At 38.0% G+C, this 16,554-nt stretch overlaps 1 protein-coding gene across 1 annotated transcript; it reads right to left on the reverse strand.

Annotated features, from left to right (window-relative positions):
• Positions 1-12,052: 12,052 nt before the first annotated feature.
• Positions 12,053-16,075, reverse strand: LOC135627314 (GEM-like protein 1). The gene is made up of 4 exons (XM_065133362.1): positions 15,593-16,075; positions 15,397-15,498; positions 14,155-14,429; positions 12,053-12,486 (listed from the first exon to the last, which is right to left on the reverse strand). Exons 1-4 carry the CDS (start codon positions 15,852-15,854, stop codon positions 12,313-12,315), a joined length of 813 nt encoding a protein of 270 aa, XP_064989434.1. The 5' UTR covers positions 15,855-16,075; the 3' UTR covers positions 12,053-12,312.
• Between the last annotated feature and the right edge of the window lie 479 nt (positions 16,076-16,554).

A 16,554-nucleotide genomic window follows, 5' to 3' on the forward strand; every position in this document is an offset into this window, starting at 1 on the left:
CTTAAACTTGAGACACCAAGATTGTTCTGTATGAGTACTCCACTCTTTGATACAAGATTTATGGGTTTAGACGTTCCAGATCTAGCATAACTGGTCATTGAGAGTGGTAGCCAACCTTACGAGGGCTATTGAGTATCGATAGAAGATCATCTGCCCTTGGTGTCATGATAGGAATATCTCATGTGTTCATGCTCAAACAAATCCTTGGCTAGGGTCATTCTGATTGAGAGAGAAAGTGTTCTCCGAGAGAATCCGATTAGAGTGAGACTCGTATAAAAACTATATGGGCTTGACAGCACTATGCTTGGTATACAGTCTTTAGGATATTAGATGGATGAGGGACTATAGGTAAATGATAACTGAGGATAGATATGTTCAAAGGATTGGATTGCCCTATATCATCTAGGGACTATGGCATAGTGGCCTAGTATGTCCATAGTCGATGAGTCGAGTAAATTATTATGGAGATAATAATTCACTAAGCCAGAAGGAGTTCTGACAGGCATGATTTATGGCCAGCTCGATATTGGGCCTAGAGGGTCGCACACATATGGTAGACATTGCGACGAGTAGAGATTCAGATATGAGATATCCGCTAGAGCCCTTATCTTATTGGATATCCAATAAGCTCTTGTTAGGGGGTGAATTAGTGCTTTCGTTAAAATCACCAGTTTGAAAAACTTCCGTTCGATGAAAAACCATATCAGAAAGATGTTAACTTGAAAGCATACAAAAGCGTAGTGAATAAGTAAGTAAAGCAGTTTGCAATGAAAGTAGAGAGCTTAAAGTAAATGCAAACCAAGTTTTATAATGATTTGGTTATCGTGACCTACATCTACTCTAGATTCCTCTTCCGCCGAGGCCACCAGTATCCACTAATGATCTTCCTTCAATAGGTGAAGATTAACTATCCTTTTATACTCTTTCTCCTTTTCACGGGTTTAGGAGACAACTCTTACAAGCCTCTCTTTCATAGACCTCACTTCTCCCTTTAGACGAATTTCTAAATATTAGAAAGATATGATCCTAAATCCTAAGAGAGTTTCCCAATTTTTTTCAAGTATTCTTTCCCTTTTTTTCAACTTAATTTCATGCTTAATTCTTGCTCTTCCATGCAGGAATAGTTAGGGTATTTATAGACCCCAAATTGGTTCATAATTGGAACCAAAAAATGTCTCATCCCGGGTTTCCCAGGTCCTGGTGGTACCACCGCCTGTAGCACTGACACTAGGTGATACCACCACTTGGGAGACTATGTTTGGGCAGTACCACTGCCTGACATAGTCTCGGAGACTGTGCCACCAATGGTTCCACTTGTTGTGTCACTATTTGGGCCTTTTACTTGGCCAAACACAGCCCAAACTTGGGCCCAATTGGTCCCTAATTGATTTGGCCCAATTTCAACCCAATTACACCTAAAACCTACTTCGATCTAGACAATTATTATAAAGCTAAATTAAATATTTTCTAGTATGTCATTGGTTCATCGACGCCTCATCCGATTCTTTAGCGCATCATCATCTCTTGCGGCCTATTGCCTAATTGGCTAGTTGACCTCCACAATTCCGTTTTCCTTTGCGTAATTTTCGCTCTTCTTATCCCGATGCCCGAACCAATGGCCCAAAGCATTCTACCGATACGTCGACCGATCCTTTGGCTCAATATCCAATCTTTTGATATATTTCACTCCGGCCCAACATGATTTTTCCTGCTTTAATTGTCTCTCCCTAATCGAAACTTCCTGCATCACTTAAAATGCAGATCAGATCATAAACACTATCAATTGGTTTCATCATCAAAATTCGATTTTCAACTATCTCCCCCTTTTTGATGATGTCAACCAATTGATGACGGAGTTATCCTTAACTCCCTCTTTCAATATATCATATTGATAGAACTCTTGAATTCAAAAATCCAAGCAACATATCATCATAAAATCATGCATAATCAAAATTTCAATACATCATTCTATGCATGATCATCATTATAACTTCTCCCCCTTTGTCATCAACAAAAAAGAGAAGTGCAACTAGCATGTTTTTGATATATAATTTTAAATCATTGCATCATAAACATAATCTCAAGTTTTATCATCATGCAAGCTAATAATTTTCTTTCTTCTCTTTTTGAGAAGTGTATTTTTTTGCTTCCTTTACAAAGTGCAAGCTAGCAAAATTTTACATCATTTTATGACAAGCAAACTAGCAATAATTTTGAGTTTTACAAGTTTGTAAATTTTGCTAGATATGCAAGTTAACATGTTTGCTTTTCTTTATGATGTTCAAACTAGTAAGTTTTTGAAAAAGATTGCGAGATAGTAAATAGCAAGTTTAAAACATGCAAGCTAGCAAGTTTTTCATATATAAAAGTTGGTAAAATTTTTGCATCTTTTGAGATGAGCAAGATAGCCTATTTTTGCATCTTCTTGAAATTGCAAGCTAGCAATTCTTGGTGATGTTCAAGATAGCAAGTTCTTTCTTCTCTTTTGAGAAGTGCAAGCTACTAAATCTTAGATTTTGATGATGAAACCAATTGATAGATTTATGATTTGATCTACGTTTTGAGTGACGTGGGAAGCTTCAATCAGGGAGAGACAATTAAAGTAGGAAGAATCATATTGGGCCAAAGAGAAACATGTCAGAAGATTGGATGTCGAGACGAAAGATCGGTCGATATATCGATAGAAGGCTTCGGGCCATGGATTTGGGCATCGGGCCAAGAAGAGCAAAAATTGTGCCAAGGAAATCGGAGTTGCAGAGGTTAACTAGTCGATTGGGCAATAGGCCGGAAGAGAGGACGATGCATTGAAGAATCGGACGAAGCGTCGATGAACCGATGACATGCCAGACAACATTTGATTAAGCTTAGTAATAATTATCTAGATCGATATAGGTTTTATTTGTGCAGGATTAACTATGATAGCGATCAAGGCATAGAGAAAAATGAAGTCCCGAAGTCAAGAATGAGATTTCGTTGGGAGTTCGAGAGTTCATCGAAAGTCCCAACGTTCGTCGGAAGTTCTGTCGAAGTTGACCGAGAAGTCCAGGAGTTTACCAAAGAAGCTCGTCGAAACTCACCAAGAAGATCGCCGTAAAGTCCAAGAGCTTGCCGGGAGTCCGCTGGAACATTGTCGAGCGATCGCCAAAAGCTCGCCGGAAGATCATCGGAAGAAACCTAGACTTACAGACTTATTTAGTAGCTTAGTGAATATTTTAAAATTCAAAGTTAGTATATAATTGAGTTGGAATTAGGCCAACTCAATTAGGGGTCAATTAGGCCCAAGCTTGGGTTGTGTTGGACCAAGTGAAAGGTCCAAACAGTGACCAAACAAGTGAAACCGTCACAATCTCCAAGACTATGTCAAGCAGTGGTACCGCCCAGACACAGTCTCCGAGAGATTGTCAGGTGATGGTACCACTAAACTGGGCAGTGGTGCCACCGAGTGTCAGGGTGTTAGGCGGTGGCACCACCAGATTGGGCGGTGGTACTGCCCTGTGTCAGTGTTAGTGTTAGACTGGCAGGTAGTGTTACCGCCCAGTATTGGCGGTGGTACCGCTAGTACCCCGAAGACCCAGGATGAGATATTTTTAGGCTCCAAGTTTGAATCAACTTGAGGCCTATAAATACCCCTCTAATTCCTGGTTAACATACACACACAACTGAGAGCAAAAAAGAAAAAAAAAACATTGTTGTAATTGTGTGTGAACTCCTCTTAAAACTTAAGTGTTAGTCTTGTTTAAAAGAGGAGTGAAGGGGGTTGTAAAGGTTCTCTCCTGAACCTATCAAAAGGAGAATCGAGTTATAAAAGGGTAGTTGATCTTCGCCTATTGAAGGAAGATCGGTAACGGATGACAATGGCCTCGAAGGAAGAGGAATCATTAAAGTGGATGTAGGTCACGATGACCGAACCACTATAAAATGATTTGCATTTCTATTTTGTTGTTTATCTTATTGTAAACCACTTTACTTCCTTATTACTTTTACTGTACACCCTTCTGAACATATTTCAAGTTAACATCTTTCAGAAACTAGTTTTTATCGTACGAAAGATTTTTTAAGACCGATATACTTTTTCTGCTGCACTAATTACCCCCCCCCCCCCCCCCCGTGTCGACTCGTTCCTAACAGTTGAGTTTTCTTGCTTTCTATGGATTTAAACTTATGGAATATCATTTAAAATATATTTCAAACGTCTTCTACTCCAATGAATGAATGGAATGATTTAGAAAAGAAATTTTTTTCTTTAAATGCTAGAGCTAAGAATGCTCTATTTTATGCCTTAGACAAAAATAAATGCAATCGGATTTCTACTTGCGAAATGACTTTCGATATTTGGCATACTTTTAAAATCATACACGAAGGCACAAGTAGGGTTAAAGATTCTAAAGTTAATATTTTGATGAATGATTTCGAGTTGTTTCGAATGAAGCCGAGCGAAACTATTGTTAGCATGTACACCCACTTTACGAATGTCGTCAATAGTTTAAAAGTTCTTGACAAATATTTTTCAAATTATGAACTTGTTAACAACATATTAAGATCTCTTCCAAAGAGTTGGGATCCGAAAGTAACTACAATACAAGAGGCAAAAGATCTCAATAATTTTCTACTTGAAGAACTTTTTGGTTTATTGATGACATATGAAATAGCGCACACTGCACAAAATGAACATGAGAATAACCTTCCAAAGAACAAAAAGGATTTGACACTTCGAACACTAGAATATCACTTGAGTGATAACTCAAGTGATGATGATGATTACTTTGAACTTCTCACTATAAAATTTAGAAAGTTCATGAAACAAGAATTAAAGAATAAAAATAAACTTAAAAAGAAGAAATTTTCAAAGAAGAAGAAGGCAACTTGGGACAAATCAAGTACCTCCGAAGACGAGGAGCAAACCAATGAAGACGAAGTAGCGAACTTCACATTGGTGACTCTCGACAATGAGGTAAATAACTTAAACGAAACTCCTTTACTTTTTTTTGAAATTACTTGATGCTTTTTCATGAGTTATTTTTAAATTAGTTAGTAAAAAATAATAAATAAAAATTATAAAAAATTATATCATGCTTCTTTTCCTTTTTTTATCATGAAAATTACATGTTTTATGATAAAGGAACAAAAAATTAGATTTAAATCTAACTATTAATCCTATGTATGTTTTTAAGAAGAAAGAATATGTATCTTGATGATTTCCGATTTTGATTGAAAATGCTTTATGTCCAATGAAACCAATATCTTAATGAAAATGATTTAATGATGCATAATGAAAATATTAAAAATTTTGGTACTTGATGATTTTATACTATGCATGAGATTTTGAAGTTATACATGATGATTTTTTTTTGTGATTTATGGCTTATTGATCTTTGTCGCAATGAAAGTTGCTATTTCGATTTTAAACATGATGAATCATTTTCATATAAAAAAAGACTTGAGCACACTTATGTGAAATCAATCACACAAAATGAAACACATAAAAAGGAAAATATATTATCATTGAAATTAAAATGATGAATCAAATCTCTTGTTTGAAGAAGCCTTAATTTAATGTGTTATATATTTTTTTTGTCTTGATAGTTTTTATGACGAAATTTATTTTTCGATCCTAAACATTAATACATGTTTTTATTTGGCATAAAAAGACAAAGGTATGCATGTATGAAACCAACAACTTAAAATGAAACATCTCTATCTTACTGATTTTTCAATAAAAGATTTATGAATCCATGTATATTATGCTTTTATGAATCTCTTGGATTATGAAAATGATTTGAATTTAATAGGTTTTATTGAAATCATGATCTTGATTTCTAGAGATTTATAACTTGAAATTGTTTATGAATCAAGATCTCTTATTATGTGTTCTTGTATCTTCTTATTGAGATTTATCGAAATGAATCATGGTTTCTCTCTTGATTTCTTGGAATTTATAACATAAGATTACCTTTGAAGATCATTGACTATTTAATCTCCTAAGATTTCTTTTTGTTATTTACTAAAAAGGAGATTTGTCAAGATGAATCATTTATGAATTGATCTTTCTTGATCTTTCATCTTTTATGTCATGATTTTTATATGATTATCTTTGTATTTATGTGATGCTTAGAGCATTGATGGAAGAAAGAAATAAATTGCACCATTAAAAATTTTTCTTTCTTGTTTACAATAAAAAATGAGAGAAAAAAAATCGCTAGCATCTCAAGAGATTGATAAATCAACTTATGTCATTTTGAATATCTTGAAAATGATTTTGATAATTTGATGATTTGAATTTGAATGAGTTTTATTCAAAATATGATCTTGATTTCTAGGAATTACTTGAGATTTTTTTCTTAATCAAGATCTCTTCTTTGTACTCCTATGATTTTTTTTTAGAAGATTTACTATATGAATCATGTCTTTTGATATTCACATCATCATATCTTTCATGCCATGATTTATTTATGATACTCTCTTGTATTCATTTGGTGTATATCTCATCACCCAATTAATTTTTCTTGTTATTCTTTATGTGATGAAATGAAATTATGCATGAAATACTCATTTCTTGCTATTCTTTATGTGATGAAATGAAATTATGCATTAAATACTCATGAGAAGTTATAATCATATATGGTAGGATGCAATGTAATTTGACATTTTGATACCATTATGATTCAAAACACTTATGATTTGGAATGATGCATGCAATACTATGATTTTTTTTTAAATGATGTGAAAGTCAACAATTATCATTTTTTGAAATGATACTATATTACAATAAAGAATGACACATTATCTTTGTCATAATTTAAAAATTCATATAAAGGGAAATAAATTTCATCATTGTTTTATTATTCCTCTCTTTTTGCCAATGACAAAGGAGGAGAAAGAATTGCTAGCGTGCACATCATGAAAAGAGGCAAACTTGTTAGCTTGCTCATCTAAAAAAAGAAGCAAAAAGTGCTATCTTGTAAATCTCAAGAGAAGTAATGTTTGCTAAATTACACATTTCAAGAAGATGTAAAAATAGTCTATCTTACACATCTTAAAAGATGTAAAATTTTGTTAACTTTCATATGTGTAAAGTTGCTAGCTTGCATACTCTAAAATGATATAAATTTGCAAGCTTACATGTTCTAAAATGTTATAAAATTCACTAGCTTGCATGATGTAGAACTTGCTATCTTGAACATCACCAAGAATTACTAGCTTGTAATCTCAAGAGAAGCAAAAGTGCTATCTTACCTATCTCAAGAAGCAAAATATATTAACTTGCACATCTAACAAAATTTACAAACTTGCAAAACTAAAATTATTTCTAACTTGCATGATGATAAAACTTGAGATTATGTTTATAATGCAATGATTTAAAACTTGCTAAATACACTTCTCTTTTTTGTTGAAGACAAAGGGGGAGAAGTTATAATGATTATGCATGGAATGATGTATTGAATTATTTGATTATGCAAGATTTTTTGATGACTTGTTGCTTGGATTAATGATTAGAATTGCCTTGACTTGAATTCATTTTGAATTCAAGGTTCGATCTCACATATGCCATATTGGTAAGGGGAGTTAAGGTTAACTCCATCATTAATTGGTTGTCACCATAAAAAAGGGGGAGATTGTTGAATCTCGAATTTTGATGATGAAACCAATTGATAGTGTTTATGATTTGATCTATGTTTTGAGTGACGTAGAAAGCTTCGATCAGGGAGAGACAATTAAAACGGGAAGAATCATGTTGGGCCGAAGAGAAACATGTTAGAAGATTAGACGTCGAGATTATGCTAAGAAAATTGGAGTTGTGGAGGTCAACTGAGTCGATTGGGCAATAGGCCGCAAGAGAGGACGATGCGCCGAAGAATCGGACGAAGCGTCGATGAACCAATGACATTTATGTTTTGCTTTTCATTCCCTTATTGCAAACTATCTTACTTGCTTACTGCTTTCACTATGCTTATGAATGCTTTCAAGTTAAACTTACATTTTCGATACGAGCTTTTATCGAATAAAAGATTTTCGAACCGACATGGTTTTTATCGCTGCACTAATTCACCCCCCCCCTCTTAGTGCCGACTCGATCCTAACAAGTGCCACCACTTGGAATTCCAAGTGGCCGAGTGGGCCTTCTATTCGGCCCAACTCAGCCCTTACTTAGGCCCAATGGCCCCCCTAATTGAGTTGGCTTAATTCCAACCCAATTACATCTTAATACTACTTCGATCTAAACAATTATTACAAAACATTAATCAAATGTTTTCCGGCATGTCATGGGTTCATCGGTGCTTCATCCAATCTTTCGGCACATCGTTCTCTTTTGTGACATTTTGCTCAATCAATATGTTGACCTCCGTAACTCCGATCTCCTTGGCATAATGTCTGCTCTTCTAAGCCTGATGCTCAAACTCATGGCATGAAGCCTTCTGCTAATACGTCAACCGATCCTCCAACTCGACATCCAATCTTCTGACATGTTTCACTCCGGCCTAACATTGATTCTTCCTGCTTTAATTATCTCTTTATTATCGAAGCTAGTTCTATATTACTCAAAAACATATATTAGATCATAAACTCTATCAAGTGGTTTTATCATCAAAATCTGAGATTCAATAGTTAAAACTTCATCATCAATTAGTTGTCATCATTAAAAAGGAGGAGATTGTTAAATCCCAGATTTTTATGATGAAATCAATTGATGAGTTTATGAACTAATATGTTTTTGAGATAAGTGATATAAGTAAAACATCGATCAAGGACTCGAACTATCAAAAGGTAATTTATCGAAGGAAGAGAATCGAACATTGTGTTGGGAAAGGTATCATGTCGGAAAAAGGACGTTGAGCTGGAGGAATGGTCGACATGTCAAAGATTCAACTTCGTACTATATGTTTGGGCATCATGCTGGAAGGATCAGGTATTACACAAAAAGATTGGATGTCATAGGAAAGTTGACATACCGATAAATCGAGCGATATACCGAAAGAAAGGACAACGTGCCGAAGGTTCAAACGAAGTGCCAAAAGATTGAGCAACATACTAGAATAGCATACAACATGTTAAAAGTTTCATAATTGTACTAAATATGTGGGTGGATTATTAATGTCTTAATCGAGGTATTTTTGGGTCAAATTATGTTGGCAACAGGTAGAAACCATGCCAACTTGTTGAGAAAGCTAATGAACTTGGTGCCTAAGTCAACCGACAGGCATTGTTTGTGTTTGTCAACACTATTGATGGTGGTACCACCTAGGTAGGTGGTGGTATCGCCTAGGGCAATGGTAGTACTGCTTGAAAGTCCAAAATTGTGGCATCAAAAGTTGTGATGCAAGATCATCCAAATCCTAAAATTTTCGATGATTTAAATTTTTTTGTTCCATTTTGAAGCCTTTTGAGGGCTATAAATACCCCACTAAGGCTTGGTTGGAGCTTGAATCAAGTTGTGAAGTTTGTGAAGGGTTGTAGCTCTTCTTGAGCATTGTTTGTCTCTTCCTCATCCTTAAGTTTAGAGATGATTCTAAGTTGTAGGAGGTGGAGTCTCTTGTAAAAGAGTAAGTGTGAAAGTTCTCTTATAAGCCTGTTAAAAGAAGAAAAGTTGTAACAATGGTAGTTAATCTTTGCCCGTTGGAAAGAAGATTGATAGTGAAAACCGATGGCCTTGAGGGAAGAGGAATGAGGAGTCAACACATGTTGTAAAGACTGAACCACTATAAATCGGTTTGTATTCTCTTACTTTTGATTTGTTATTTCTTATTCATTTATTTTACTCGTAACCCTTACTCGCACTTTTTGTTAATCATATTTTCGATATGGATTTATCAATCAAACTTTAAAATCAAATAAAAATTTTTATAGCACTAATTCACCCCCCCTCTTAGTGTCGTTATGATCTTAACACATTAAGCTAGTGGTTATTAGATAGGGATCCAATACCCACTAAGTATGATCCATCAGGGTTAGCAAGAGGGGCTCTCTATAGCTTCATGAGTCATAGGCTAGACCCTATAGCCATCGGCCTCTTATCTCCTTCTCCCCATCTTTCTCTCATCCATGAGCCTCTCCCTAGTATGAGAGGACAGCAAGAGGGTCGGCCCCTCTCTTGATTGCTGCTGTGTGGTGGTGCACGATAATGAAGAGAGAACCCGCTGTGCGAGGAGGTGCATCATCGCTGCATCTACTATGTGGATTACTACTAGAGAGGAGTTTGCGAGAGCTCCTTCTCATGGACTAAGATCTATGATTTATGGGATATACGATCTCCCCTAGATAAGAACATCTCAACTACTTGATGTGGTTTTATCGTTTTGAGTTGTATACTCCTGGTCATCACTCGACGATCCAATGTCTTTGTTTTGGGAAATCAATTTTGTTTCTATTTTCCATTGTGCAAGTGTTACTCTCCGAAGGTTTCCCAACACTGCCACGGCGAAGCATCAAAACTGGTGCCCTCTCTTGGGAGCAGCAAAAGGAGAGCCTGTCGTCTACCTTTTGAAGCGGAAGTGGGAGGTCAAAAAATTAGAGAAGAAATGAACTCTTAGAGTGGAAGGGGGAGATCAGAGAAAAACAAACCCGCCACCCCAGAAGCCTGCTACAGTGGAGCCGATAATCCCGCCATGGCGATCGATTCAAGACTCGTTATGACAAAAGCTGCCATGATGGAATGAGGCAGCCATAACAAATGTTCGATGGGTAAACAAGATATTACATGCCTCCAATGATTAGATCAAGAAACCCAACTCACACTAGCATGAGCTGGCCACAAGACTTGGCCCTCGACTCAACGGCCGGGCACACTGACGAAAGATGCTCGAAACGCATGAATCACGAAGTCCGATAAAGCCAAATAATATGTCTTGAATCCCGTGTTAGAGCCCCAAGCACACCTTCTAGGGAGACGAATGACAGAGAAAGCAATGGCATGAGCATTGCACTGCTGACTCTCACAATCATGGATCACCACTTGGAATCAACATGCACACAAGGGCTCGTCCAGCCCCCTCACATGGTTGTCAACTAGAGTACGAACCCCGAGGAAGTCGCATGAGTTGACCATCAAAACAGAGCGACCAAACCCATCCTCTCAACTTCCCCCTCGATTGCATCATCGATTGCCAATGGCCCGTCACCCTTGGCTATAATTTCGGAAGGGCTCACACAGTTAATCGCAGGAAGCATTAATCCTAGATGACGTGGCCCAACTCTCCCCCCCCAAGCACCTGACACCAAGTCCCATTCCCTGTCCACCTCATGCATGCTCTCGCCTTGACAGACGACGTGCCCCTAGTCATCTTTCCCTGACACAACTGACAGGGAAACGTGTTCACTAGTCGTCGACATAATGAACCCCTGATGATATGAGAGGCTCGAGGGAGGCAAGCAACTAGCCACCCTCTACCTACAAACCAGGTATAAAAAGCCAACCCTCAAAACTAGAGGGGGCAAACAAGCTCATCCTAAACTCTTTTGAGCTCTACTAAACCCTCTCCACTTACTCTACTGACTTAAGCATTAGAGGGGTCGGATTAGGATACACCCCAACATTGATCATTTGTGTAGGACATAGATACGTCTAAGGAGTACCTCAAAGCAACACAGAGCATTTCCAGATGAAGCATAGACACTCCTTGAGATGACCCTGAGCTTCCTTCAACAAACGAGCCACACCTAGGGACACCTTGGGAGTCCACCTGTCACCTCAATCTCACCCACGTAATCCACGCAAGCTTCTCGGATGGGTCTGCACCTTAGGACAGAACAAGACTATGCTAACTCTTTGATCAACAACACCAAGGCAACAACAATAACCATCAATCTAATATCATATATATAACTGGAAAACGCATGCCCAAACATTTTAGATCACAGCTAGCAATTCATATTATCATGTAGGACACTTCGAGGTATCACAAACCGTACCTGCGGCAACGCGAGCCAGCACGGCTGACCTTATTAAAATGTAATGCTTGCTTATGAATGTTGATTGCAGTTACCGTTTCAAAAGGAGCCTTCGAGGGTGCCTCCTCCGTGGGATCAACTTATAATAATGGAGGAAGACATGGATACGGAGTTCTCAAATCCAGAGTTCATACATGTCAACCACTAGTGTAGGACACATGAGCTTAGATACATTTCAAGGATCAACTATCTTGCTCTATGGCACAGACAACAAATCATCTCACTTGAAGTTTTGCTGTACTGTTCAGAAGGTGCAGAGTGGTCAAATTATTTATGTTACACCATCTTCCTCTGCAAGTTACAGATTTTGTAGTGTCATTGATGATTGTCCAAAATGTAAATATATTCTGATCAAGTATGTGCCGAGAGCTATAGTATCAGTAGAGCCTCCCTAAGATTCTTGAGAGCCTTCTCATACGAAATGAATCCCATGAACCAGAATTCATGGTTGCCCACGGTGACAATTTGGATGTATTTATCTGAAGGGTTCCTTGGGTTTGCGGAGGGATTGACTACCCTCAACTGATCCAGAGGAACAACAACCTGCACATTCATGTAATTTGAACATATTAAAATTCTGCACGCCAGATTAAAGTAAGAAACAAACTGTGGGACCTTGCAAACTGGGAAAAGAAAGAGTATATATTCAGGATCAGAAGCTGGTGTCTAATATCTTGAGTTCTTGATAAATTTTCAACCATTTGACAATATGTTCATACGACAACTTTTTGATAGAAGATGGTGGAAATCAGTAAAATCAATGTTCACTCCTTGTAACAAGGCCACTTGCTGCAGTGGAGCTAATAACCAGGGGAAGCTAACCCATTTCACCATTTTCTACTAGTACTTATTGCACATTTATTTTTTTCACATATCCATTTTAGCTATCTGCTAAAGAAGATCACAGTTCAACAAAATTAGAACAGCAGCATATTAGGTGTTAGCTAGCTATAAGGGGCAAAGCTGATGCAATATTTCTAGTACAGCACAAGTGCATGAAAACATCCTTTGGGTTTATGCCCCAATGCAAACATTCTTCTGGTTTACTATATCTTCTGTGTAACCACACAACTTATCAGTCAAACCTGATAATCAAGTGCTTATTAAAGAAAAAGTAGTCATGCATATAATTAGTGAGCAATTAGTATCCACATTTTTTATTTTTAGCCACACATGTTCAACCAAAAACTGATTTACAATTTTAGAGTAATCAACCTATTATGATGCAGGCGACTCCACATGGTGGGTGCAAACCCATGCAGCAGCAGCAGTAGAGAAGCAGTGGCAGCAGCATGTGGGCCACAAACAAGAAGCAACAGCATCAACATAATAGGTTGATTACTAATTGAAACAGGGAGCAAACACAGGCTCTGAACTTATACCAGCCACTGAAATGACAGTTATACCCTATACCTCATCTAAGAACAAGTCAGCGACTCCCTAGAGAAGACAGATAACCAACTGAAACGACTGTTATACCCTATACCTCATGTAAGATCAAGTCAGTGACTCCCCAGATTAGACAGATAACAAGAACAGTTCCCTTAATAAGACTATTACAAGGGTCAAAATCCCCTGCTTCTCTTCCCACAACACTGGGCCACTAAAGCCTCGTAAATGACATTCAACCAAGGCTAAATTAGGACAGAGCAAAATCCTATCTATAAGCAAAACACACAACTCAAATCCTATCTCATGTAGGATATGTAGAGGTTAAAAATTCATTGACTCAAGCCTGCTATTTTTTTATCTAAAACATAAAAATTCTGGTTTTATTTAATTGTTTATCTTATGTTACTATCATGGTTGGGTTACTTCATCAAAGCTCAACATTCTAGTTCAGAATATTTGCTTCTTGCTTAATATCAGATTTCACTTATTTAATTAGATTACTATATGTTGCACGTCATAAAATAGATTTTCTCATAGATCTATTAGTATTAGGTTAACCTATGCCAATTTATGTAAATGATTGTTTGTAAATTTCACCTATACTATCCCTTCCAAAGAAAGGGCCACTATAATGAAGATCAAGCACAGTGTTTGGTATACAGCCAAATCCTGAAGTCTTGAGCTGTGACTGATCTTAACAGAAACATACCAAAAGTAACAATATTCCCATTTCAAAAGATCTAAACTAGTCATGCAAGTCATCTGTACATCAACATACTCAATTGCAAAACAGATGAAGGATGAAGTTTAGAGGCACACCTTATAGTATGCCCACTCTTGTTGACCACTGGAGATAATGCGACAGAAAGGATTGTCACCGCAAAATGCAATCCTAGCAGTAGATAAGTACAATATTCCTATCACAGGCCCTGCTGAAGTAGAGAGATAACAGGCATATGCCTTCTTAAGCTGTTCTCCTGGAAAAATACCAAATGTTTGTTGAAAAACCTTGTCATTTCCACCTTCTGCAAACACTTTTGTTCCTTGTGCAAGCCTAGCCAAGGCTGCATCAGTGACATTAGGACTCGTTTTAACTGTCAAACAAACAAGAATAAGAAAATTAACAAAAGAAACTCACATTGCTATATCAGCTAAAACCTAAAACTATAGGTGCAAGTTCCAGATATTTGGCTTATTGAGTTGTTTATGCTATTACTTCATTTAGTGCCTCCTTACAGGAAAGGATCCATTTCATGGACATCATGAATATTGCTTCAAAGAAAAACATTCTAGAGGAGTGCTTTGAATGATAGTCAATTAAATGTAGTAATTAATTGGATTTTTTAAGACATACTTGTTAGAGAAAAAACAGCTAATCAGACCCTCAACCACTCCCAAATCCAAAACCATATGCCAATGAATTAAAATCATTGGTCAAATACCAGTTTTGGCAACCATTCAGACTGAAATAATCCTTGTATACTAGGTGGTAAACCAACTTGTGCTGCTCAATATCATCAACAAAATTATTATTGATTAAATACCAATCTCTATTTAGATTGTCAAAAGTTGGTATTCAATCTGGTCAATCAGAATGGAGGGGAAGTAAAATAACAATGATTTACATGGTAACTTCTTAAACAGACAGAAAATAGTATTCACAAATATACAAAATTTGCATTGGTGCCTTGTAGAAAGTCAATTAAAGAAGAGATCATCAACAAACCCAGAGAATCATTTATTACCAACACAAATTGTGCTTCCTAGTTCCAATTAGAACATAGCTTACCAATGCAACATCATTCAACTTTCCTTCTTCTCCACATCAATGTCAGTGCTATCTCTCAGTAAATGTGAGACAAATTATAGTGCATCTTTCTTTTGGTAGTAGAAGGGTCCTTTAACCCTCTAAAAATTTTCTCTATAGAAAGATGTAGAGGAACACCTTTGGCCTCTCTGGTAATTCCTTAAGAGGTAGCAGTGTACAGTTTCCAGATTCGAGCTACAAGGGTTTTAATACAATGCATGAAACAAAGATTTAAGAGGAAGAAAGAAACGTACGGTGGTGCCAGAAATTTCCTGCAGCGCCCCCTGCCTTTTTTGTGGTGTCTTCCAACTTCTTCCCGCATCGGCCCAACAGTGTGAGGATCGTTGCTTTGGGGCCTAAGTGAAAGAAACAAAGAAAGAAAATTTTGAGGAGGAAGAATACAAACCAAAAATAAAAGAAGAGACTTTCTCGATGCGATCGTCCACGCACTCTTGGTAGGAACAGGGGAAACATTCACGTAAGGGTTGCCACTGGCGCTGCTACTGTTGGGAACAGGGAAAGTAGCCACATAAGGGTTGCCGGTCCTGTTGTTGTTCGTCGCGGAGGGCGACGGAATGTGCTCGACAGTAACCCATCCGGCGGCCTGATGAGCGTACGGCGCAACCGGCGTGCCCATCACCCAGGCCCCCGGTGCCGCCTGCTGCGGCGGTGCCGGTGGCGAGGGCTGCATTCCAAGCTTGCCGTGGTCCATCAAGAAGCCACAACCCGAACAAATCGACGCTCCTCTTGTACGCGAGGGATGAGAAACAAAGATGATTCGATGGAGATTGATCGGCACCGACAAAGAAGAATCGCTTTCGGTAGGCGTCCGATCTGGAATTCCACGAGGAATCGAAGTCGCGAGTGGCTCGTTGTCCGACAAGGGCACGTCGGGCGGCCGCCAAGGGATTCGACTTCGCGTTGCCCGCGCGAGACGCAAAAGTCGAGTGGAGTCGAACCCCAAACACGTGTGATTCTGCCGCGTGCTGGCACGTGTAAGGTCGTCGACCCCAAGGTCGAAATCATACTCCAAACAGCGTACTTAGCCCATAACATTTTGCCATCACATCTTGATCGGAACAGGAATTGCGTCTTGGGGATCGCCTGGCCATGTTGGATATGACATGAGCAACATACAAAACATCATACGAAACCAATAATATTTTGCCATCGCATCATCATTCGGTGGCCATGACTTGATCGGAACAGGAATTGCATCTTGGAGACCGCAGCTGATCACGATCGCCTGGCCGCGTTGGATACAACACGAGGAAAAGACCGACATCATTTTCCAAACAGCAAAACGTAGGCAATCATTTTGCATCATTTAGTGGGCTTGACTTCATCGGGCCCGCAATTGCATCTTGGAGCCCCGCAGCCGATCAGGATCGCCTGGCCGTGTTGTGCATAAA

The sequence above is a fragment of the Musa acuminata genome, chromosome BXJ2-11, assembly GCF_036884655.1.
Source record: "Musa acuminata AAA Group cultivar baxijiao chromosome BXJ2-11, Cavendish_Baxijiao_AAA, whole genome shotgun sequence".
NCBI classification, from domain to species: Eukaryota; Viridiplantae; Streptophyta; class Magnoliopsida; order Zingiberales; family Musaceae; genus Musa; species Musa acuminata.

Coding starts and splice junctions, on each gene's coding strand:
- LOC135627314 (XM_065133362.1), bottom strand. CDS start 15,854: ATGGACCACGGCAAGCTTGGAATGCAGCCCTCGCCACCGGCACCGCCG. Junction 15,499..15,592: donor TTCCCCTGTTCCTACCAAGA/GTGCGTGGACGA, acceptor TCTTTCACTTAG/GCCCCAAAGCAACGATCCTC. Junction 14,430..15,396: donor AGGAAATTTCTGGCACCACC/GTACGTTTCTTT, acceptor TTTGTTTGACAG/TTAAAACGAGTCCTAATGTC.